The 26,667-nt window shown below is 38.8% G+C and overlaps 1 protein-coding gene across 1 annotated transcript in view; it reads right to left on the reverse strand.

The window, feature by feature from the left end:
* Nucleotides 1-954: 954 nt before the first annotated feature.
* The window catches only part of Prkci (protein kinase C iota), a 60,509-nt gene continuing 34,796 nt past the window's right edge, over nt 955-26,667 (reverse strand). The window contains exons 5-18 of the mRNA XM_021631983.2: nt 24,999-25,084; nt 23,195-23,335; nt 20,772-20,826; nt 18,945-19,003; nt 13,237-13,413; nt 12,715-12,812; nt 12,082-12,168; nt 11,687-11,822; nt 9,632-9,719; nt 8,201-8,326; nt 7,052-7,131; nt 5,360-5,449; nt 4,922-5,037; nt 955-3,640 (exon numbers count right to left, since the gene is read on the reverse strand). Coding sequence (XP_021487658.1) covers nt 3,553-3,640; nt 4,922-5,037; nt 5,360-5,449; nt 7,052-7,131; nt 8,201-8,326; nt 9,632-9,719; nt 11,687-11,822; nt 12,082-12,168; nt 12,715-12,812; nt 13,237-13,413; nt 18,945-19,003; nt 20,772-20,826; nt 23,195-23,335; nt 24,999-25,084 — 1,427 coding nt within the window. The 3' untranslated portion in view covers nt 955-3,552. The remainder of the gene's footprint in view (nt 3,641-4,921; nt 5,038-5,359; nt 5,450-7,051; nt 7,132-8,200; nt 8,327-9,631; nt 9,720-11,686; nt 11,823-12,081; nt 12,169-12,714; nt 12,813-13,236; nt 13,414-18,944; nt 19,004-20,771; nt 20,827-23,194; nt 23,336-24,998; nt 25,085-26,667) is intronic.

Consider the following 26,667-nt stretch of genomic DNA (forward strand, 5'->3'; position numbering starts at 1 on the left):
CATCTAGAAATAAAAACTCACCAGCTTCAATAGGTCACATCATGGTAATCACGGCCACACCATGGGCATTGACTGCATTTCCTTGGCCTTTCTCACTGGGCTAGAAACAGAACGCTGCAAGTTTGTCTCTCTAGTCCAACTGCCAATGGTGGCGGTCCAGCTTCATTAGCCTTAGTTACACGGCACACAGCACACCGCAGGAGATCCGTGACTATGCCTACTGGGACTACCCGGTTCCACAGGACTTAGATTCCCCTCTTTCCTAGGTTAAGTCTAGGGAAGATCCCAGCTCTACCACATGCCTCACACTTGGAGTTGTTCAGAAACAAGCTGTCAATGTTTCAAGGGCTGGATACCTGTTTCACCTTTCAGGGGGAAGCTGGCTGTCCAGAGATTCAATGTTTTATGTTAAATTCCCCCTAGAACTCCAAGGTCCTCTCAGACTGACTGGAAATCTCACTAATGCTCAGAGAGCTAAACTGATGAAGAGATAGAGGGAAGTGCCTGGATGGCAGCTCACTGGTGCTGCCCGTAACTATTCTAACAAAGGCTGCAATCAGGGTAGACACGGGAAGGCATTTCCATGCATGGTTCTCTGCTTTCTGTCAGTACAGGTACTGAAGATGACATTCCCAAGGGACAAAGGAGAGTTCTGGGGAAGACTGTGTTCATGGGACACCAGCTATTACCAGAGAGAGAAAGTTCCAGCTTTTTGGAACACAACAGATCAGCATGGAGCCTAATACAGGAAAAATGGGCACAATGTTCCATGTTCAGCTGATTTCTTGTTTTTCACATGAAAAGACCCACTGAGGAACAGGTTTAGAATGTACTAGAACCTATTACCAGAATCTTGTATGAATTACAGAATTTCCCAAATAAACATTAAATAGTCTTGTTCTGGAACTTTTTCTTAAAAATGTAGCACAAGTTTAAAATTGTCCATACTCCTCATAGGTATTAAACATTTTATTTAAAGACTTTAATGTAAAAAAAAATTATACAAATACAGATTACATTATAGCGAATAAGGCAGTATTCTACATGACAAAAATGAAAAGACAAATTTCTAAAGTAAGTGTATGGGCAACAAGGACACAAAAGAACTAGACATCCAGTCTAGCTACCTGTGATCTGAGTACAAGCTTGTGCACACTGAGGAACTCCTAAGACACAGATGCCACTCACTCTGCCATCCACACATTATTCCCTGCGGAGTACTCTGAGAACTTTTACATAACATACAAAGAGCTGGCATGGCACTTAAGGGCTGAGAAACAGAACACAATCAAAAACACTTGTAATAATTCTGTATAAAATACACACAATAAATCTTATTAGTTAAAAAAATATTTAAAAACAAAAACCACCATTAACAATGGTTAAAACATTATAGAAAAATGCTCATCATTTGTACATTATTGGCAGAAAACAGAGAGGTTTTGTTGGGGGGTGAGGAGAAGATACGTACCTTGAATTTATTCATCTAAGTTTGCTGACAACTGTGCATGATAACTCCCTAAATACCCCTTCTTAAAATGTTTTACCATAAAAAGCAGGCTCATGCTCCAATAAGAAATATGGCCACAAGAAAAAGAATAACTTGAAGAAAACATGTCTCAAAATGAAGTACAAAGTCCCAAAAGAGTCCTAACATGCACTTTAAACAAACGCTCAGTGATTATTCTATATTCTAAAATGCCCCAAGGAAAACAGCACCGCTTAAAAGGTCATACACATACTGACTTCAGAATTCTCTACAAGCTTATGGTGTGAATACTGCCTTCTGATTTAACTAAGTTCTAGGATTAGGGGAAACATGAAAACTTCTCAAACATGAAAATGTACGCACACACTTGCCTTCTGATGTGTATTTCACTGCATTTATTTGGCTGCTTCCCCCACACTGATTTACTGCGGGGGAGGGGGGGCGTGTTCACATGCCGTGGTATACAAACTCGTGGAGGATGACTCCTTCCTTCCACCATGTGGGTTCCAGGCATCAAACTGAGGTCATCAGGCTTGGCAGCACACGCTTTTACCTGCTGAGCCACCTCGCTGGTCCCTTATTTGGCTTTAATTAATGGAGGTTTTCATTGCTCGAAGTATTAAGTTATTTGAAGAAAAGAAAATGCATGACACAAATTTGGGAAAACGTACACTTCTAATGAAATGTAGCATCCTCAAAAAGATATTTTTAAATGCCTACATGTTTTAAATCATTATAAGCTCAACACTCTATAGCATCCCTAAAATTAAATTTTACTGATTTGACAACTATAGTTTATTTAGATGATCATTTTAAAGTCCTTTATATAAAAATATTTAAAATAAACAGCAGAACGATGCTAAAATGGTACTTCTTTAAATAAAATATTACTAAATACTAATATTAAAAAAATATTGCAGAGAACTGAAGAATTCTGCCCCTGAAATGCATTCCATTTTATTATATTTGTTACCTAAGACATCAAAACTGTGACGTGAGTACACATGTCATACAGTTACTCGTGTTCATTATTATAGCTCTTGAATTTCATCGAGACTCCATAAACAGGTCTCAAAAGTACAGATAATGTATTCTGAGGAATCAAAAGTAGTTAAGACTCTCTACTTAGCAGATAAATTATTTCCCCATATGCTAATAAAAACATATGTACACTCCACCTCCCCAAATATACGGGATACTGTTCTGCGTTCGGAAGAAGTGAGCACCTCCTTGCTGTTTACAGCAGATGTTAAAACCAGCTGCAGGACTCATTCTCCAGAGGGGTAAAATATTCCCACTTCATTCTGCAGCTACTTTCTTCCTTTATATGTACTGCGCAACTACCCATCCACGTGCATTCTGGGTCTTCCAATTGCATGTATTATTAGCATGCTAGTTTTCACTGAAAAAGCAAGCTCAGAAGCTACGCCCTTCTTTAAAAAAAAAAAAAGTTAAAATTCAAAATAAATAAATCACTTGTGCCAGTTTTTCAAGCACGGCTAATAATTTAGAAACCAATTCTTAATAAAACAAGTCAACTGTATATCAATTCGATAACTGTTCCTTTAAATATTAATAATTATCCAAAGTGATGAGAAAATTTATAGGACTCTTAAACTCAAGGAACTGGGAAACTAGTAATACAAGATGTATTCTGAATTACCCTTCATTACACAATCAAGCGTGCAACTGTAACACAAACTGACAACTGCAGGAGACAGATGATGTCATCCTGTGTATCAACAGCAGAGGCCTCTTTTGAAAAGCTGTGCTATTTCCTTTAAACAAAAGACAACTTCCTTACTCATCAGCAGGCCTCTGGAGAGCGAGCATAACTAAGTTTGACATGATTGTCAGGAAGCTGGTTTTAGTTTCTTTTTCTTAGCTTTACTTAGCTATATGATTTACTTTACTTTACTTAGCTATATGATTCCTAGAGTCTATAACAGGGTATTGAGAGAGATTTCCGTAGGTGACTACACAAATGCTAACTATGACCAGGCTAACAGGTCAATCCATGCACTAAACGGCGGAAAGCAGAATGCACAGCTGGAAAGTGAGGGTCACACACACTCTTCTGCAGACATCAAAAGAGGATTGATATACTCGAAACCTTCAAATTCAGACTGATCAATCTTCCTCACGATGTCACTGTTGAAAGAAAAAGAAAGTTACTTTCATCATAATCAAGATGTGTGAAATGCAACTAACAAAAAAAATATAGGACTAACTGATATTAGTGGGAGAAAGAAAACAAGTTCTTGGATTGATTACAAAGTGAGTTCTAGAAGAGTGAAAGAAAGAAAAGCGGAATGGGAAGACTAAGAACCTCACAAGCAACCTTTGAGTTTGAGAGGGCTCAAAATCACACCAGGAATTTTTAAAAAGGCAGAAGTTACCACAATCCTAGTTATTTTAACTTTTAACCTGAACAACACTCTTGATTAAGGTAAACAGCCAGGAAGTCTAAATTAAGATCCCGTTTAGTAATGAGCTCAACAGCCAGGCCGACGGTGAAGAGAAGACCTGCAAGTTAGGCAAATCCAAGGCAACAGACAAGCACACCAAGAGACCTGGTGCAAGGAGAGAACACAGCCGGGCAGGGAGGGTTGGCACCGCTACACTGACACCTAGCCGAGTACACAGCAAGAGCAAAACTTGCAAGCACTGCAGTGCCTACACAGACACAGCACACTGCAAGCAAAGCCACAGATGCAGAGCTCGCTCCGTGAAGGAGGCAGGAGCAGCACACACTGGAAAGGCTCTGACTACGGCTGAAGAGCTGGAGCAGCCCTCTGAGAACTGCACTATGTAGCAGGCTACCCCAGGGAGGTTTCAATTCTTGCAGTTAAAGTCAAGAGTTTCGATTTAATCCATTGAGAGAAGGCTTCAAAAAAGGAGACTAGAAGGAATAGCTTCGAAGAATGCTAGGACTGAGATATAAGTACAGTGAATGCCAAGGAGCAAAGGCCCCTCAAGAGAATCAACACAATCTTAAATTACTCTAAATTGTATTTTTGAAAGATGTGACAAGCACTACTGTGATCCCTGCTGGCTAAACTAGAAACTCAGAGAGAAGAGAATGGAGCAGTGCAACCTAGAGGCCTTGGTCAGTCAGTTACGGGTGTGAATTCAGACTCCTGCTCTACTCTGCTTAGCCTCCGGGTCCTGGCTTCTCATCTGTAAGGTGAAGATGGCAACACCCACTTTACAAAGCTGTAGTGAGAACTGAACAATGCACACAAAGCCAGTAGATGTAATCACTTAAGCCAGTAGATGTAATCACTGTTAGAGATCCTTTAACAGCATGGTGGATTTAAACACCCAGCACTGTAATGGTTACATATAGATTAGGATTTTCATAACAATAGCCTTAAAATTAGGAGATTTCAAAAGAAGTTTAAAAACATTTTAGTGTGTAGATTTACTTACTCATCATCTGGAGTGAGTTGAACTGGTTCATTAGTAAACTGGGAATCAAAATTATCCAAACCAAATTCTCCAGAAATGTTCGGTTTAAAAGGCGGCACCACCTGCTTTTGTTCCATCTAGAGACACATCAATGACAGTTCAGTCTATACTCAGAAACACTGCGCCTGCACATTTCACCCGTTCTCTGTTGTCTCCCCAGCTAATCTGCTAAGCAACTTCAGCAGACAAAGCCACCTCTTACTAATCTGAACATTAGTATGGGCCTCAAAACTATTACAATGCTCCAGTGCATTAATATTGTTTTGTTTCTAAAGCTTTTTATCAGTACTACAGAGTAATTTTAAGTGATTTAAGCTATAATACCTTAATTTTTGGTAACTTATTAAAGTTGGCCCTGGGTTACAATAAAACCCAAGCTAGAAAAAAATTTTTACATACCATGTCCCAGTCCACGTTTCGGAAGAATGGGTGTCCTTGAATGTCAGCAAATCCAGTTTGAGGGTGACAACCCAATCGTTCCTTTGGGTCCTATGGCAAAAGTAGTATTTCAAGAAATTAGATGAGTATAATTCCTCTTTTATGATGCCTTCACTTGTGAAGCTGAAATGTCTAGCTACTTCTAGAGAGCATACCACCAGACCAAAGTGAGTCATCTAGACCTCACAACAGGCAAGGTTTCCTCCTGGCTCTTTATCAACTTATCATCTCAGGCTAGAGAAATGGCTCAGAAGTTAAGAGTACTGGTTGCTCTCCCAGAGGTCCTGAGTTTAATTCCCAGCAACCACTTGATGGTTCACAACCATCTATAATGATATGTGGTGCCCTCTTCTGGCATGCAGGTGTATATGCAGGCAGAATATTGTATACATACATAACATAAATCTTTAAAAAAATTTTGTTGTTAAAAAAAAAAAAAAACTTATCATCTCAGTAAGTAGAGAATCCTACACCAGGCATGGCGGTGCATACCTATAATCCCAGCAGTTGGGAGGTAGAGGCAGAAATATCAGGAATTCAAGGCCATCCCCTGTTATATAGAATTCAGAGTCAGCCTAGGCTTCATGAGACCCTGTTTCTAAAATGGTAGAGTACTATTACCAGTCTTTGCTAAAGGAAGACTGGGAGGAAAAATAAGGGCCACATTTAGCTAGTTCTTTCTTGTGGGCCAGAGTTCAGTCACAATACAGAAACCACTGAACGTTTCCACACTCTTAGGTTTAGCTCAGTGTTACAGCCCTATGCTCAACTACAGCAACAAACTCTAATTTGTCTAAGACAATGACACAGCAATTATGTGATCACTGAACTGAGATGGAAGCTAGAACTCATAAAACCTTGGTTACTGTGAATTAGAATGTTTTCTTTCTGATGAAAGCCATGTTATTTTATACATGAGCACCTCTCAACTTCACTTTTCTTCCCTCATGGCTATCCAGGGCCAGAGAGGTGACTCAGCTGCTCACAATCATCTCTAACTCCAGTTCAGGAGATCTGAAGCCCTCTTCTGCCTTCCTCATGCACAGTAATGCATGTGGTACAGATACATATGAGGCAGAACACCTGGACACATACAATAAATTATCTGCCCAGAGAGGTAAACATAACTAATTTTCTACTTTCATTTATTTGAGGTAAAATTTATGAATCCCAAATTCACAATCTTAGATCCTAAATGCTTCTGGCTTACCAACTACTACTACAGGCAATTGAATGATGCTTACATTTTTAAGATGTCACTTCATTTCTTCTGAATTTTTATCTAAATATAAACTCTTTAATATGAAATGGATAGAGAAAACTCTTGACCACATGCTCAAAAAAACTACGTGGTAATAAATGGGTTTTATGGATAATGATAAAGAAAAATAGAGCTGAAAATGCAGTTATAGCAAATCCCAAATTGCATTTTCCATCCACTGAGGATATGATATGTCTGTATCATTTACATTAAAAGCATCAAATGCAGTATCGAGCTGGGGGTAAATTGTATTTGCTATGTGACAAAAATTCCAGTTGTAACTGATAAGTTACACACTCTTGTTTTGAAACATCACCCTGCCTGAGCCTCCACTTACCAGGTAGACTTACACAGGTAAAGAAACCACAGAAGATTTTACACACTATTCATACCTTGTTGAGAAAACTCTTCAGCACACTTGCTGCTTTTACAGACAGAGAACGTGGTATTCGAATTTGCTTTTCCAAAATGACTAAAAAAAATAAGAATCACAGTATAATTTTTAGCTTTTATGTGGCATGAATCTTAAGGTTTTTGTTTTTGTTTTTTCTGTAAATTCCAAGATATTTAAGGCATTCTGGCAGAAAATACATTATCTACATAACTGAAATACTTCATGGATTTTCCTAATCCCTTAGCTCCCCTTCTAAGAGCTAGCCCCTTGCCTGGACATTCCATTTATTATTTACAAGCATATCTCATTTTTACTACCTTAGTGTGCTTCAGTTTCTTCTTCTATCATCAGAAATAAAAAAAAAAAAAATAGCTGCTTCACAGGTCTCTTACGAGGTATAAAAATTAATGCTGTAAAGTGCTTGCATATGTAACTCAGAATTGTACCTGGAATTGTGAAATTATTCTGCAAAGCTCCTGTCAACTCCCACCCTGACCAGCAGTCCTGATGGCCTTTTGCTGTTCTGTACCTTCGTTAGCACTAGCCAGTTACTATCAGACTGAAATCTCTGTAAATGCATAGCTACAAAACCAGAGCTCATTAACACGCAGTGTGTATTCTCTTTTCATATTCTTAATGGCACTTTGGTTCCCTGTTATATGAAATAATTCCTCATATTCTGTGAGGGTTTTAATTATTAAATGCAGATTTTGTGGCCATTTACACTTCATGGTAAAGGTCCCTGTGTTTGCCTCCTGGTTCTGTCCTGCTGACTTTTAGCACTCCTCACCATGGCGCCCAGAGCCCTCAACACCTTTCTGATCCCTCTGATCATTCACACTCTACTTTCCTTCAACTTAGGCACTAAGCCTGGGCCCATGTACAAAGATTAGCCTCTCTAACCAGTAGTTACCCAGCTCTAAGATATATGACAGACAAGTAAGATGCTTTGTTATGGGTTTGAGTGTGGGAAGGAAACTGAAAATGTAACTGTATACTAGAGAAGTGAGAAGGGTATATTTAAAAATTATCCAAACTATCATGAAGTCAGGGGTGTAGGTACAAATTACTTTTTCTCATTCAGAATAGTGATTTGAGAGCCCTGACTTGCTCTAGGTTATTAACAGAGAATCTCACTGCAGATTACCTTGGAATAGATAATCCTCTGTATTTTGATCAGGATTATCAGAGCTCCCAACAATATCAAATGGAGACCTTCCGGCCATCATCTCAAACATGAGCACTCCAAGAGCCCACCAGTCAACGCTGAAGCCTTTAGAAAGAAGGGTTAAACAATAAATCTCTGCATGCATTAAAAGCTAGCCAGCAATCAGAAACTTATTTGTCATGAGATGAAAATATAAACATAATGAACACGTAAATTCTAATTAGATTATAAATAAAATGGTAGGCGCTAAAGACTACAAAAATACTTGGCCCAACCCTAAAAGGAACGTCTATGTTATAATCCCTCCTCCCACACAGAGACCACTGTGGAAAAGGGAGAAGACTAAAGGCACCAGAGGTGGTGAATGAATACAAAACAGCCTCCAGACACATTAGGCTACACACGTGAACTCAGAGCAACCGGGAAAGATGCATAGCTCTGTGCACACTCAAGTCAGACCAAAGCCCAGCACATTAAGAAGAGGCAGACACAAGGAGCTATGGCAAGTGGTAGCTACTGGGAGAGGGAGCTTTCTCTAAAAGAGTTGCTCCCATGGAAGCCCACACATCCAAGAATATCTGGGCAGTACAATCTGGGTTTATGAGTGAAAATGAAGAGGGCACAGGGCTGGAAAGTCGGTGTGGGTTTGGGAGGAATGGGAAAGGGGTAGATATGATAAAAAACATACTGCATGAAATTTTCAAAGAATTAATAAAAACACTAAGTATCAGTGTGAAAAATTAACAAAAGGCAGGCATAGCGGTGCACTTTAAATCCTAGCACTCGGGAGGCAGAGTTGGGTGGTTCTCTGTAAGTTTGAGGCCAGCCTGGTATACAGAGCAAGTGCCAGGACAGCCAGGGATACGTAGTGAGACCCTGACTTTGGTAAAAAAACTAAAGAATGGGCTGAGCCTGGTGGCACACACCTGTAATCCCAGCACTCAGGAAGGCAGAGGCAGGCAGATCCTCTGTGAATTCAAGGTCAGCCTGGTCTACAAAGCAAGTCCAGGACAGCCAAAACTACACAGAAAAACCCTGTACCTACCTGGCCACTTCCTATCTACTGTGTTCTAACCATATGATTTAAACTTCTATGTATCACTTTCCTCATTTGTAAAATGAATCAATAACACATCAGAAGGTCTGTAGGGGAGCTTAGTTAGAGTTGATTGTTAATAATGGTTCCTGCCATTGTTCAGTGTTTACCACTAGTAAAATGTATACTCCCCCAATGCCAAACTTTTTTTTGGCTCTGGTTTCAGAATATAGGGGTCTTCGTGTAGGTTAAAAGAACCAAGAAAAGTTTATATTTATTAATATTAAAAATGCCATAGTGTATTATGTTATAGTTGGTACCATATTTAAACACCAATATAGCAATAGCCAAAATACCACCCATTTATTTATTACCATAATCTTCTCCTCTTAAAATCTCAGGAGCAATGTAATTGGGAGTGCCACAGAAAGTGCTGGTTGTATCTCCAGGCCGCAAGCCTTCCTTTCATGGAGGAAAAAGAAAAGAAAGATAAAGATACAAGACTATTTTAAGTTTACCTCTTCTGTTTTACCTGTCTGAGTTCAGCCTGAACAGCACCACTAGGACAGCGATCACTGCTAACAAGCGTGAAGAAAACCCAGTCACACTAGATGTTGCTGAAGTCAGGTCAATTAAGATAAAACTGCTTTAAAATAGCATGCTAAAGTTTACTACAAAAATGGAGATCAGGTGACTAAAATGAGTATTTCATGAATTAAATCCTTCGTCCCAACACTGTTGACATCGCAATGCTTTGCTTCTGGTCATTCTTCCTATGCATCAAGTCTCCTGCTTTGGTATTTTAATAGCTGTAGGACAGTGAACAGCTAACACACAATGCACAAATAAGCTAAGGAGAGAAAATACCCAGTTATAAGTGGAACAACCATTAAGAACTGTAACAAATATAAATTTCTGTACACCTACTAGTATACTCTTTAAAAAAGAATAAAAATGAGCACATTAGGAAAATGTCATGGTCTTCAATCATGAGATGCTAACATTTCTATATCAGAAAACATATCCTACACACCAACTAATAAACAGAAAATTTTGGATTAAAAACTAGAACTAAAAAAATAAAAATAAGCATGGTGGTGCACGTGTTATCCCAGCACTTGGGAGACTAAAGAAGCAGGAGGGCTGGTAATTCAGTCAACCTAAGCTGCACAGCAAGGCTTTGTCTCCAAAGAACAGATGTAAGCAAAACAGAAACAAAAACACAAAACACCCACCAAAACAAATAAAACACAAAATAAAACCAAACCAATAACCAAGTATGTTACATATGGCCGTGTATGTCTGGGGACAGGGAGGACAGACAGTCATAAAAGAAAGGCCCCTTGCAGGGCAGGGGAGATGGCTCAGTGGATAAGTCTTACTGTACAATCCAGGCTTGCCTTGAGCGTGTGATCATCTGCTTCAGCCTTACAGCAGTGTATCACCATGTTTCTGTCTCCTTGTGCTACTAGTAATTTTAACTAATACTCAGCTAGTGACCAACCCACTGTTCTAACTGCAGACTAATACTCTTCATATTTTTATCTGCTCTTGAATCTCCTAAGGATCCATTATTATTGTGATTCTTTTTAAAACTAGAGAAAAAAAAACACTATAGAAAAAAATGGCACTGCAAAAAATATCCTGAATATAAGTGAAGGACACCAGGGGTTCACTGACTAACCCTTTTCACTATTTACAAATAAAATTTACATAAGAGAATGATTTAAGGTATACGATAGGGAAAATGGTCTTGAGTTTTCCACACTGTGCCAAGACTTTGCTTTCTAATATAGGAAGTGCAGGTGTGTTAACAGCTGAATGTTTATGGCACTTCCTCCCAACGAATGCAGAAAGCAGTGTGAACACTCAGACATGGGGGGGTTTTGTTGGAGCAGGTTAGTAAGTGGGACAGTTCTCTAGACATTTCATGGGAAAAGACCTGACCTCTAAATAAAACACTGTTGCTGAAGGAATAAAACACCAATAATAAACATATCCTGAGACAAAGTAAATTTCTTACTTAATTTTTGTCATACTTTATGTCAGAGTTTGAAATTTAAATATAAAAGCAGACTCCTAGGAAAACTTTGAAAGTAGGTTCAGGTCTATTAAATGATAAAAGATTAGAAGGTGATATGCAGACACTATGTTAATATAATGGCACTGAAGGTAATTTTTATTTCCAAAGTTTCTTCAAACATGTAAGAGCTCTCAAGACAAAAAGTTACAACCAACTAAAAATAATTAACCCTCTATAACACACAAATCACAGAAGACATGGAATTCTGCAATTGGCCGAATGACCAGGGAGTACACTTGTCTTCGGGCTAGAATTCCAAATCATCCCAAACACGACAGTGATTATCTCCCATCTAAACATGAAGTCACCTAACTGACAGGTTTAAGCTGCCTGGAGAGGCTCTCACCTTACACATGCCATAGTCAGTGAGTTTAATGTGTCCTTCAGAGTCCAGCAGAACATTGTCCAACTTCAGGTCTCTATAAATTATCCCTCGCTCATGAAGATAATTTAGTGCTAGACTGATTTCTGCAGAGTAAAACCTTAAATTGAAAAGAATATATGGCTTTGTTATGAGCAGTAACCATCTGAAAAACTCTAAATACAAAATGAACACAGAGAATTATGATAATATGTAATAGGGTATATAATAATTTATATTGTAAATTAATCTAGTTCAGCCTCCTCATGAGTTACAAAGAATAAACTAACAATATAACTTGTTTATGTGCTGTGTTCAACTAGTAGACACAAAAGGTCAGGCAACCCTGAGGAAAAAATCCAACTCAAACAAAAGCTTACCTGGCGTGTTCTTCAGGAAGCTTTCTTTGTCGCTGCATATGGAACATTAGATCCCCTCCATTTACATACTCGATGACAAAGAACAACCTAGAACACAGGCAAGACCTCAGGTCAGAGCAAGTCGCACAGCAATGGCGCTAGCATTCTGAATGATTCACTCTTTAACCTATGCTGCCGCAAAATTAGGGGAACAAGGGGCGTGGACACCACAAAGTGACCCAGCACGACCCAACTTCGAATTCTACTTTAGAGTAGCACCATTTGCAGTGTGGATCTACTTACAACAGCACAATCTTATTTTCTAGGTGATTCATGTTTAAATGTCACTTAAGGTACATAAGACACTGTGTCATAAGATGAGAATACGGAGGGTATCTGAAGGGCTGGCTGTCTACTGCTGTTTCTTGGGAGCCCCTTCTCTTTCCCTCTGTTTCCTTCTTTTATGCCTGGTGTTTATTCTTTTATGCCTTCTTTTATTCCTTCTTTTATGTAACTGGTGTTACACTGGTATCACTGACTGTAGCAGGAAGTTATAAGTATTCCCACTTTGGGAATTGTGGGAAACAGATTCTTCTTATACACCACGTTAAGAAGTATGAAGCCCAGCAACATTCCGTTACCCTTTAACCTTACCTGCTCTCTGTCTGGAAGCAAGAATGCAGCCCAACAAGAAAAGGGTGATTGGATGCCTGCTCAAACACATGCTTCTCCGTCTGTACCCAGTCAATATCCTATTTAAAGCAGCAAAGAAATCTATGTCAAATGAAATGACCAAGGCTAATGATAAATTTGTTCTTAGTAACTCATCATTGACCATTCACAAATGTTAACTAATTAGATTAAATATCAAAACCACTCACTGTTGAGACAAAACTTATACAAAGAGAAAAATACCATAACAAAATGTCTAGTATTATGAAACTGTCCAGCTAACTTAAAAAGGTCAAGTACTTTTCTTGATAATAATATGCCTTCATTTTATTTTTCCCTAAAGCATGTGCTTAGAAAAGTACATCAAAATAATCACGCACAAACTATGAACCAGTGTGACTTTGGTTTTGTGAATGTATATGCATGTTTAGTACTCTGTATTAGACCTAGTGCCCTGTGCATGCCAGGGTTTGTCGAAAAGTAGAAAGACATGACCGTGCTTACCTCATCATCATTGACGAGCTCTTTTTTCACAACTTTCATTGCATAAATGCGATCTGTTTTTTTTAATCGAACCAACAGTACTTTGGCGTAACTTCCTCTCCCTATAACTCGAAGCAAATCGAAATCCTGAAGACCTAAACTTGATGAGGCTTTCCCACTCTCCCTGGTGTTCATCGCCTGTTGAAAACATTTATAGCAACAGAAGTTTACCTGGAAATATTTTCCTCAGTACTTTATATTTCTAACAAACTGTTCTAATGATAATGATTTTAAAGTATTTTAACATAAAAAATATTTTAAATTCTTAACTCTTTTCTTATATATTCTAAAACATTCAATCTTTAAGAGATAAGCTAGCTTGTGAGTTAAGTAGTAAGAACAGAGTTGAAATCTGAGGAGTGTTAAAGGATGCCTTTAAAAGAACCTGACAAGCTTTAAGTGTAAGTATCATGGAGATATGCTGGAAGTTGGTCTGATGCCTGTTACTTGCCCTTAAGATCTGGTTACACCTATCTTTGTTTTGTAAACCTGCCTAAGACATATCTGATTGGTTGATTAATGGTCTACACCTGAGCAGGGCAACATGGGTTAGGCTTGGCTAAGGTTCAAGTACCATGGGATTACGGATGGAATGTGGTCCAGATAGAAAGGATTAAGGTAGATGGCATTGGATGGGGGCTAGGAGATGGATGGTGAGGATACTGAGACAGTGTAAGTGAAATATCTGCCTGGCCCAAACAAAGTAAATAAAAAATTATAAGTCTAACAGGTAGCTGCGTCTTATTATTTGTGATAGCAGGTTAGATAATACAGCCATGATAATTACAGGGCAAATAAAAAACATTATGTAGCCCAACAATACTCATTTTTTATTTACTACAACAGAGATAGATGAATTAAAAATGACACTGACTTTCATGACTGGAGAGCAGAGGTACCACTGATAAAGAAAATAAAATAGGTGGACAGGATAACACTGGTAGATGTGTTTATCTGTTTGGTTTTGTGAAAGAATTTAAATTAAAATGGATGGAGGAGTCTACTAGGAGTCTGGTAGAAGCTAGAGAAATGTAACTTGTTAGTGAGAGAACGCACTCCAAAGTATATGAGATGCTATAGGCAGGAAACAGACATGAGGCAGTTCAGTTAAAGGCAGATTTAGTATTAGATAAAGGGATAGCAAAGTAACCCTTGTAATTCATTCAGAACTAATTTTAAGCTCCTGTCAATTTATATAGACCACTAAAGATAATCTTTTATAAGATTCCTGCAAAACCAAAAAGAACACCTTTAGGGACCATGCCTATAGCCCAGTACTACAAAGCCATCAACACATAATCAACAAATGTCCACAAGAATAAAGCAGAAATCCTCTGGAGAAAAGTATCAAGAAAATAAAAAAAGAAAAGAAGAGGAGAGGGGAGAAAGAAAGAAAAGCTCTTCTGACCTCTGCAGGTACCTGTACTCATGTGCATATACCCACATTCACACACATGCACACTCACACCCCCCCAACACACAAGTAATTAAAAACAATAAAAACACATTGTTTTTTAAAAAATGGTCATGGGCAGGAGAGATGGCTCAGAGGTTAAGAGCACTGGCTGTTCTTCCAGAGGTTGCTGGTTCCATTCTCAGAACCCACATGGCAGCCCACAGCTGTCTATAACTCTAGTCCCAGGGGATTCAATACCCTCTTCTAACCTCCCAAGGCACCAGGCACACATGTGGTACATAGACATACATGCAAGCAAAACACTGATACACACACATGAAAGAAATATATCTAAAAAATATTTTTAAAAATGGTCAATTTAAAAGATTATAAAGAATAGTTAGATTTCATAATAGTAGACTCACATTAAAGAAATACTAATTCAGTTCTTCAAAAAGATAAAACATTAGGCAGAAAAGGACAGACACTACCACAGAGAACAAAGCGGGTAAATGTGGGCAAATCTAAATAAAGAGCATTGCTTTAACCACCTACACACACAAATGGAATTTTAAAATATGGCAAAAATGACACTGACGACAGGAAGAGAGAAGGACTAAACTTCAAGTGCGGAGTTTAAAGTACATCTTGAAAATGATCACAGTATTAACAGCTTGTGGTAAATCTTAAGGGTGCAGGACATATAAACCAACAATAGAATGACAAGCTTTAAAAAAAAAAGTTTAAGGCCAGGTGGTGGTGGCACACGCCCTTGATCCCAGCACTTAGGAGGCGGAGGCAGGCAGATCTCTGTGAGTTGAAGGCCAGCCTGGTCTACAGGGTGAGTTCCAGGACAGCCAGGGCTACCCAGTGAGACCCTGTCTTGAAAAACAAAACAAACAAAAAAGTTTAAAAAAAAAATCATACTTTGCTACTATCCACTCAAAGGACTGGCTTAAAGAAGATGGACTATACAAAGTATGGACAAGAATGAGGAGCAATGAAACTCTCATTCACTGTTGATGGAAGTATAAACTCACCTATGAAAAGACTGGCCACTGTGTCTTACAGCGTACATACTACTCAGTACATCTAGTTATGCACGTAACTTGTTTACTTACACAATTAATGTAGTTCTGGGGGTTGAAATTTTTATTGTGTTTTATGTAATACTAAAAACAGAACTCAAGAGCTCATGTGTGCTAGGTAAGAGTGTTGCAGAATATCTGATAGCATTATGAACCCTCAAATTATGACCTGTAAAACCTTGTTTTTTGTTTTTGTTGTGGTTGATCTTGTCTGTTAGGATCTTCATTTTATAAAACAACTAAGTGTTCTACCATTCAACCCTTCTGAAATGGGTCTTCACTAAATTGCCTAGGCTGCCTCAGACCTGTTCAGTATCAGGCAGCCCTTTAACTTATCCTCAGCCTCCTGAGCCCTATCACATACCTTTAATCCAAGAACTGTTTATTGTAAACAGGTGATCATGGTGTGGTTCACTCAGGCCTAGCACACACCTTTAATCCAAGAGCTTCCTGTACACAGGATTTAACACAGTTAACCCTAGGTCAAGAGGCAGAGCAAGAAACCCGCTGACAGGGATTAAAGAGTAGGAGGGACTTTGAGTTGAGGGGTACTTAAGACAGTGTGCAGAAGAAGAAAAGGCTATTAGTTCAACTCTGGCTTTAGCTTAGGCTTCAGCTCCTCAGCTCCCTGGTTTTTTGGGCTCTGAGCTACAAGCCTTCGGCCTTGGGTTTTATTTGGCCTTCTGCCCCTGGGCTGTCAGATGAGCTAGTGAGCCTTTTGGGTTTTTTCCATCTAGACCTGAGCTGAGAAGGAAGATCAGGCGGGTGTTTTATCTGCCTCTCTGAGCTAGCCAGTTTTCACCCTATCATCTGGCTCCTGAGTCTTTATTGGTAAAATAGAAAAGTTGGGATTTTCATTTTATAAAACAACGTTAAGTGTTCTACCATTCAACCCTTCTGAAACGGGCCTTCACTAAGTTGCCTAGGCTGGCTCAGTCCTGTTCAGTATCAGGCAGCCCTTTAACTTATCCTCAGCCTCCTGAGTAGCTGGAATGACAAGCTTCATTAACAGGGCCAGCTGCCAAACCACATTTATAAGACTGTTCCATCATAACTCATCATAATTCCAACCAAGAGGGAAAACTGAATAGTGGAACAGATTAACTGAACTGGTAAAATAATTGGGTACTGCTTTGTGAAGCATGCATCTGTATTACATGAAAGACTCCAGAGACTTGCATATTGTATGAATCTGTTTCTACAGCTGGAACAAAAACAAACAAAGGCAAAGGTAATCTGAGGGGAGTACACACAGGTACTTTTTGGAGAGAAGACGAGGCTGCCAGTGACCAGGAACTACAAAACGGCCTCTCGAGTGCTGATAGAGCTTACTTCTGAGAGGCCGGTACATAGTGATCACTGTATGGAAACTCATCTAGCTGCACCTACTTCTATCATTTAAAATATAATTGCAAATCTTAATGGTAAACAAGCAAAGCAGTAGAATGATGATGATTAAATGCCAATGGCAGTTTCTAAAAGGAACAAAGGGGAATTAAAAAGAGCACTGAAAAACAGATCAGAGAAACATTGGCAATATATGGATCCAGAAGAACAGAGGACACATTTTTTATTACTAGGGTTTTCTTCCTTTGTCTGACTCATTCAGCCTATGAACAAAACAAGGAAGATTTTGTTACAGTGGCAGGATGGGCTCTAAATGTTAACAACCCTGGCGACATAAAAGTAAACATGCGGCCTTAAAAAAACAGGAAAGAAAGAATAAGGGTAAATAGAGTAGAGATATGGGTGCAGCTGGCTGGGCAGGTGCTTGCTGCACACCTGTAATCCCATATCTGGGAGGGCGGGTGGGGAGATCAGGAGACTGAGCCATCCTCAGATATGCAGAGAGTTCCAGGCCAGCCTGGGCAAACAAACAAAAGTAGTTGACTACATTAGAGTATAAGATATCATACTAAAAAAACAGGATCAGGGCTGGAGAGATGGCTCTGAGGTTAAGAGCACTGGCTGCTCTTCTGGAGTTCCTGAGTTCAACTCCCAGCAACCACACAGTGGCTCACAACCATCTATAATGAGATCTGGTGCCCTCTTCTGGCCTGAAGGTGCACAGGCAGGCAAAAACTATAATAAATCTTAAAACAAAAACAAAAACACAGGATCAACAGATTTACTTCAAAATTATGCTGGAGAAAGTAGTGGGTGGTCAAGATTAATCACTGTGTGTTCATAGCTAATCTAACTGGGGAATTAATTAATTAATCTAAGGAGTGTATACGGGACTTTGCGACAATATTCTGTCTACTACTTTTGTTCCAAATGTCCATAATAAGAAGTTGGAAAATAAATGAGAAGCACAAAATAACATACCCATCAAACACTAGAAAGAGAAAGAAAAAGGTAAAAAAATAATCTTCACTGGCCAGAAATACATACATTCGAAAAACAGACATAAGCACTGCTCGCACAACTAGAAATGGAAAAAGATTGCCTGCAAGACAACAAACCAGGAACAGGTGAGACATGGCTTGCTTTCTCACCAAAAGCTTTTCTAAAACTGGCCACGGCTTTAATTCATCTCTGCTTCAGAAACAGTAAACGCGGGCTGGAAAAGCAGCTGAGTCGTTGAGAGCACTGGCTGCTCTGGCAGAGGACCCAAGTTCAGCACCCGCATCAGGGTCCAACAGCCTGTAACTACTGCTCCAGCTGATCTGGCTTAAATGGTGGAATAGGAGCGTCTGCCGCACAGGCGAAGCAGCCTAATTTGGATCCCCAGAAGCCAGGTACAGGTGGACGGAGACTATCGGAGACTATCAACTCCACTAAACCGTCCCTTGATCTCCACATGCACACAGACAGCAGTAACAGTAATATTTTAGGTGGCAACTAAGCACTTAATCATTCATGCTTAAAGTAAGCAATCAGTATACAAAACAGTCTACAATGTTTCAAACATTATTATGAAGTACTAAATGCTATTCCTGTATACACTATAATTTTTGTTTATGCTATCTTAAAGTAAAAATAGCATTTCAAATTATTTCATAATTAAAATTATTTAATTAAAAAGTTAAATCAAAATAAAACTCTAAAAACCATTTGGTATCTTCCTTGTATTTTACTGTTATGATCTAATGTCTAAGCAGATAGATCAGTGTTATATTCTAAAAGATTATGTCTTTCTAAAAAGCTAATGATGCTGTACATAGGAAGAGAAACTATCTTACCTCCTTTTCTTCACCAACTTGGTCCAAACTCTCATGACTTGAAGGATTATATGGAATTACTGAAAATTCAAAACCAAATATTAAAAAACAAATAATCAATAATGAATTTTGCTTAAAAGTTTTTGATGGTTTTTCTTAGTTTATACATATGACTGAATTTAATTAGGTAAAGCTGAACATTTGTCCTAAATTATTTATTATGAGTAGTGGGCTAGGCAGCGGTAATTCACCCCTTTAATCCCAGTACTCAGAGACAGTGTGTGATCTACAGAATGAGTTCCAGGATAGCCAGGAAAACCCCTGAGCACCCCCCCCCAAAAAAAAGGTGAAAGCAAAGAGGAAGAACCACCTGGCAGCCAACTGCTACCTTTTCTCTTCTTTATGAATAATTTGTTCTATATAGGTGACCACAAATCCTATTTAAATGCTTTAGTATGCTAAGACAGAGATGGCAGGCCAATGGATTCATCTCTTGTCTCTTGATCTTAAAAATGCTTGACTCTCACAGAGATGAAGAACTGACAAGGCCAGGGCTGCTACTCACCAAAGCTGCTAGGAGCTGTGGGAGTAAGGAAGCCTTTAGCACAGAAACATTCTTTTAGCTTCAGAATTTCCCAAATACAATACTTAAGATTTTGTTCCTGTTTAAAAACACTAAGCTCGGGGGCTGGAGAGATGGCTCAGTGGTTAAAAGTACTGTCTGCTCTCCCAGAGATCCTGAGTTCAATTCCCAGCAACCACATGGTGGCTCACAACCATCTATAATGTGATCTGATGTGCTCTTCACGTATACAGGTGCACTCATTCATAAAATAAATAAATCTTTAAAAAAAAAACAAAGAAACACTAAGCTCATCTCACACAGTCAGTTGGCTATGCTGTATCTCTACATTCTCAGAATAAAGATTTAAATAAACAGTCAACATGGCTCCAAACTCAGCTTTGTACTTTCTCACTTTGAAAAAGAAATTAGGCTTGCTCAATCTGGAGGATTCTCAAAAGAATTTATTTGAACTAAGAAAGCCAATTGTTAGTTACACGGTTGTTTTTTCAAGTGCTAAATATGTATATTAAAATACTGTGACAATTTTACCACCACAAAATATGCGTAGGTACTTAAGCTAAAAAAAGTTGCCACAGGACAGTTGAAAGGAGACTCCTGAGGAAAGAAGGGCTTAAGGTAGGGAAAATGTAAGAGAAAACAGGAAGGAGAAGCAACCAAAGTTTTATTTGAAAATGCTATGATGAAATCTAATATCCTGGATGCTAATTAAAAAAATAAAAAAAAGAAATGAGACAGGTGGAGAGGTGGCATAAAACTTTAATCCTGGGCTGGAGAGATAGCTCAGAGGTTAAGGGCTGCTTTTCCAGAGGTCCTGAGTTCAACTCCCAGCAACCACGTGGTGGCTCACCTATAATGAGATCTGGTGCCCTATTTTTCTAGCATGTAGGCAGAACACTGTATACATAATAAACCATTTATAAAAACAAAACTAGTTAAAAAAAAAAAAACAAAACTTTAGTCCCAGCACTTGGGAGGCAGAGGCAAGTAGTTCTCTGAGTTCGAGGCCAGTCTGGTCTATACAGTGAGTTCCAGGACAGCCAGAGCTACACAGAGAAACTCTCAGAAAATGAACAAACTAATGAAAAAACGAAAGAAGGAACCAAAAAAAAAAAAAAAAAGAGAGAGAACTTACTGAAGAAAAAAAGAAAGAATGAAAGAAAGGAAAGAGAGGGGGAAAAGGGAAGAATGGAGAGGACAGAAAGGACAGACAGAAAGAAGTGATGTTTACTGCATAGTCTCCAACTGCTACTCTACTCCCTTACCTGTCTGAGCATGCTCTGGATGCATGGATGACTGGTCCATTGGCATCATTGGTTCCTACAAACATTTCCAAAGACACAGTAACTTAGACGATTGTTTTTAAGCCCCTAAGTTATAAATTCAGAAACAACAGTATTTCAATGAGATGTATCATACACACTAAGACTTAATGCGAAAAACTAGGTGACATGAATTACATTATTAGTATAATACTTAACTACATAAAGCCATGCAACACTCCTATGAATGACATAACGCCACACTTTTACAAGAAGAAAAAAGTGATTTCAGGTCAACTGAAAAATAACACTGACCTATCTAATGTGATTCCCCCTTTTAAATTACCCTTTTCTCCCTCTGGGCTGCATTTTAAGTCTTTGGCAGGGAAGTTCAGAGGTTGGCTTTAAGATTCTATAAACCTCTTAAAACTATATGTAATATTTTGGATGTTTCCTATTTTTTGTATAGTCTCAAAAATATCAAAGGGCCAGAAAAGGAAAACAAATACCTCTCAGAAATGGACTTAACCAACTACCTGCCAGCAACCTAAGGAACAAGGCTTATTCAAACCCATCTGTTATTAATTAATAAGCCTCCAAGTTTAATAACAGCATCAGGAACAAGCCAACCTAGAAAGAGCATTAAGTATGCAGTTACGACTTTTGAAGTGCTTTAACAATAAGCATGCCATCAGCACCTGCTGTGAAGTCTCACCTAGTCACTGACTCTGGCCACTGCCTTTCTTTTAAACATACCTACACCAATTAAGACTACTCATGAAAAGTCTATTTTTGTTGCTGTGATAAAATATATCAATAAATGAGCAACTTAGGTGAGAAGGGTAACATAATTATTCCCAGGCTGCAGTCCATCACTGAGGAGAACATCAAGAAAGACACGCAAGCAGCTGGTCACATGACATTCACAGTCAAAAGCGTAACATTAATAGGCACGGGCAGGCCTGCAGCCTTCTCTACTCACACACAGCCCATATGTATCCATAAACGAGCCTCCCTCACGACGGTCATTCCACCTGAATACCTACAACCCAAACTGTATACCTGCTCACCAAGACTCTCCCTGGGCGTTTCCACTTTGTGTCAAGTCGGGAGTGAACTCCCACAAACAGAAACGGGTAGATTATGCTTGTAATTTTTAGGGTTTCCCCCCTAAAAAGTGGACTTGCCCCCCCAAACTATAAATTCATACTGAAAACTTGAAAAAATTAGCTAAATAATCCTCACATAAATGAGCCACCAATAATAACCTATTTTCATAAATAGATTGCTTGTCAACTTGACACACCTATGTGAGACAAGAGACAACACAGGAGAAAACCATCTCCCAAGTTATTCTCTGACCTCCACAGACATTGTGGTCACGTGCATAACATGTGCACAAAAGAACACACACACACACACCTCTCTGAGATGGCTCAGAGGTTAAGAGCACTGGCTGCTCTTCCAGAGGTCCTGAGTTCAATTCCCAGCAACCACATGGTGGCTCACAACCATCTATAATGAATCTGGTGCCCTCTTCTGGCTATGTCAGCATACATGCAGACAGAATACTGTATAACTATATAAAGCAAAAAAAAAAAAAAAAAAGAGAGAGAGAGAATAAAAAAGGTAACTACGGGGACAGAGGGACTGTGCAGCAGTTAAAACTGTTTGCCGCTCTTGCAAAGGATCTGAGTCAGTTCCTAGCACCCATACTGGGAAGTTCACAACCACATATAACTTCAACTCCAAACGATCTGACACTCTTCTGGCTTCCATGGCCAGAATGCCTCTGCCTCATGAATGCTGGGATTAAAGGCATAATCCCACACAGAATATGCTCAAACAGATACATACACATAAATAAAATAAATCTAAGAAAAACAGCAAATCATAATGTTCAGTGAGAAAAAATGAGTTAGAAAAAGACATATATCCATGATATGATTTTTACTAAAAGCATGTTTAAAAAGAAAAGACACACTCAAAGTAATGAACAAAATAATTCAATACTTTAAATGACTAAAAAGCAATTGTTTCTCCTACAGTACAATACTAAAGAGAAGCTGGGCCTGACTTGGGAGGCAGAGGCAGGTGGATCTCTATGAGGTCTGGCCTATAAAGCAAGTCCAGGACAGCCAGGGCTACACAGAGAAACCCTGTCTCAATAAAAACCAAAAGAAAGAAAAAAAGAAAGCAGTTTGAATACTGATTGAGAATGAAGTAACTTTTATCAAACAACTGAAAATAGAATGCTGCCTAGAGAGCATTTGCTATTAGTTTACATAGTTTAAGTGGAGTGGAATGTACAGAACTCCTACACACTGTATTTTCTAAGACGTAGTTCTATAATACCTTCCAGTTTTGCTCTTGTTAAATGAAGCATACTATACACATATATAGGAAACAAAACCCCTCTGCCTTACCGGTGGCAAAGAATGGCGCCCACACTCAGTTGTGACAAGTTTGTGGCACTTCTTATGAACCAACAGTTTGCAATTGATGCACTTATATCCTTGTCGTCCGAGTCCCCAGATTCTGTCTGTGCAGATAGCACAGTGAGCACGCTGCGAAGAGTAAATTCAAAGATATTTTATCATAGCCTGGCGTGGACCACACCTTTAATCCCAGGACTCAGGACACAGAGGCAGGTGGATTACTGAGAGTTCCAGGACAGCCCATGCTACATAGTGAGTTCCAGGAGAGCCAGAGCTACACAGAAAAACCATGTCTCAAAACAACCCCCCCCCAAGAAACAAAAAACAAACAAAAACAAACCCACAGCCATAATTATTTGCCAATAGTTTGCTCATTATGCCTTTAATGCCAGCATTCATGAGGCAGAGGCATACTGATCTATACATTCAAGGCCAGACTGGTCTACATAGTGAGTGCGAGGCCAGCCAAAGCTACATAGTGAGATGCTGTCTCAAAAAAGCCAAGTAAGTAAACCTAAGATATTTAAAAATAAGCGGTTTTTCTTCTCTAACTGAATTCCCCTTATCATGATATCAGTTGTCAGCCAATGGCAAAATCAAATAAAACAAAATTTCCTCATGCATAATTTGTCTTCAAAGGCTATTGAAGATCAGTGAAAACTAAACAGAAAACAGCTGGTTTCAAAGAGACAGTGAATATACAACCATGTTGCCTTCTAGTGTCAAACTCAAGAAATTTTCATCTTCACAAGTTTCCTAGTAACAAACATAGAATAAGTGGCTAATAAAGCATGTGGCCTTCCACATTAGCCACGCAGAGGGCAAACTAAAGCCCTGCCTTCCTAGAGAGCTGAGTGCCCAAAGCTTTGGTAATTCCAGGGGCACTGGCAATAAGTGTTGGAGATCCCTGGCATTCATTTTTATTGATATTGATGAATTTAGGTATGATGTTAATTATAGAAGTAGAATCCATAAATGGACAGCTTAACCAAAAGTTAAGCCAGGCACTCCTAGCACTTAGACAGACAGAAGGGTTTGCCACAAGGTCTAACCTAACTTTAGCCATATACCAAGTGCCAGGCCAACTGTAGCAACCCAGTAAGAACGGGTGTCAGAAAAGGGGTGTCTCTAAACACAGGCTATGTCAGCAGACTGCTTGCTCTCAAACCCCAGCTTTGCACTTACAGGCTGAAACATTTAAGACAAGATTTAACTTCATTTTTCTCATCTATGAAATGGAAATACACAGTTCTATGTCACAGGGTTGTTGTAAGGATTTAGTGAATGGACATAGGCAATGCACTCAGGAAACTGATACACAGTAAAAGCTAGCCAAAGTATTTGCTACTATTATTGTTTCTAAACAGTGTAATTAAAGGGTTTACACAATAAACTTTGATAATTTCTGCCTGCTTTGAATTGTATTTACACATAATTTTCTTATAAATCTAAACACCTACATTTTTTTTCAGACTCTTGAAAATAAGGTGCAGACACTGGAAGTTTAACCTAAGACTAATGATATTCATTCATCTCATCAGGTCCTGACCTTTTTAAACACCTGAAACACTTTTAGAGTGAAAGGCTGTGAGTGGAGCAGAGTACTGGGCAGTAAAAGGATGTTCTATTAAAACTAGATGCGCTGCCAGAGCAATGGAACACAAGGCTCACTGCTTACTCCTTTTAAAAGAACTAACAAGATTAATAACAAACTATCTTTCTCTCATAGAAAGGAAAAAAAGAAATAAAAATAGATGTCTAAAACTATTAGAATCCAATAAAATAAGTTTACCCTATTGAAACGTTTGGCTTGAAAAGTGTGGCCATTTGCACAATAAAGCTTTCTCCATCGGCGTGCCCCTCTGCGGTAAATGGATTCTGAAGAGAGAATGAAGGTTTAAAGACAGCAGGTTTGAATAAATGCCACTTCATGAAGCCCGACTTTTCCATACTTGCTGGAAAAAATGTAGTTAACACAAACTAGAAACTGAGAAAGATTAATTAGTGTTGCTTTTCTTTTAAAGAGATTTTCCCTATAACATTTGAGAAAAACCGAAACTCACAGACAAGCTAAAGGAGTAATACCTGACTCCTCCACCTGATTCCACCAGGCACTACTCTTTCCATATCTAACAGCTTTTTAACAAACAAATACGAATAAAAAGAAAAAGAAAACAAAAAAAATCCCCCTTTTCCCTTCGGAATTATTTGAAAGTAGGATGCAGCATTGGAAACCTCACCTGAACCTGTCACTCTAGTCTTCCGTAACCACAATATAATTACTGTCTTAGGAATTAACTTTAGCATCACTCAATATAAAGCTCATACACAAAATTTCTTAATTGTTCAAAATGTCTTTCAAAGCTGCCATTTTCTAATCAGGAACAAATCTCAATTTGGGCACTGCATTTGGCTTCTTTTGTTTGGCTATCTAGCTGTCTGGTTTTCATCTCCAACAAAATCAAAGTGTTCCTTCTGTTTTGTTTTGTTTGTTTTTTTTCTTTTTTCACATCTTAGTATTTTTCTGTTCCACATCCAAGTTTGTCTCTTCATGATCAGAGTCAGTGCTGAATACTTTTGGCAAAAATAATATAAAGATAGATGCTTTTAAAGGGGAGGGGGCTAAAGAACTTACTCTGCTGTTAAGTACACCTCAGCAGGGGACCCAAGTTCAATTCCCAGCACCTAGTCGAAAGCAGCTCACAACTGTCTGTAACTCCAGTTACGGCATGCAGAGGAGAGGCAGGGAGATGGGGATCTGAGGCTCTCAACTTGTCAGGCACTGATATGTGCACACACTCACACACAATTAAAAATGAAATATATCTTAAAAATACAAATAAGATAGAGACTTTTCTATTTTTCTTACGGCATTCTCTCAAAGAGGCATACAGGAAGGCTGGAGAGAGATGGCTCAGCAGTTAAGAGCACTGGCTGTTCTTCCAGAGGTCCTGAGTGCAATTCCCAGCAACCACATGGTGGCTCACAACCATCTATAATGGGATCTGATCCCTTCTTCTAAGTGTGTGAAAACAGATCATTCATACATAAAAACAAATAAAAAAAAAAAAAAAAAACAAAAAACAAACCAAACCAAAACAAAAAACCAAAGAGGCATACAATTGTCAGAATGTCAGCACCCACTACTGACAATTACCTTTATAAGTAGTGATTGTGGATGGCCTCTTCATTGTAATTATTTGTAATATTTTATATAACTCCACCTACAACAAGCTTTTAACTTTTTTGGTTTGTTTTGTTACAATACCGAATATCGAACCCAAGGGCTCACACATGTTAAATAAGCATGCTACCACTTAGCCCACTCCAAAGGTTTTACATGAATGCAATTATTCTTTTTTTTAACATGTATTAGTTTTATCTACATGTATGTACGCATCCCATATGCATGCATAGTACTCTGGATGTGAGCAGGGAATCCCCTGGATTGGAGTTACACA

The sequence above is a fragment of the Meriones unguiculatus genome, chromosome 2 (assembly GCF_030254825.1).
Source record: "Meriones unguiculatus strain TT.TT164.6M chromosome 2, Bangor_MerUng_6.1, whole genome shotgun sequence".
Taxonomy (NCBI): domain Eukaryota; kingdom Metazoa; phylum Chordata; class Mammalia; order Rodentia; family Muridae; genus Meriones; species Meriones unguiculatus.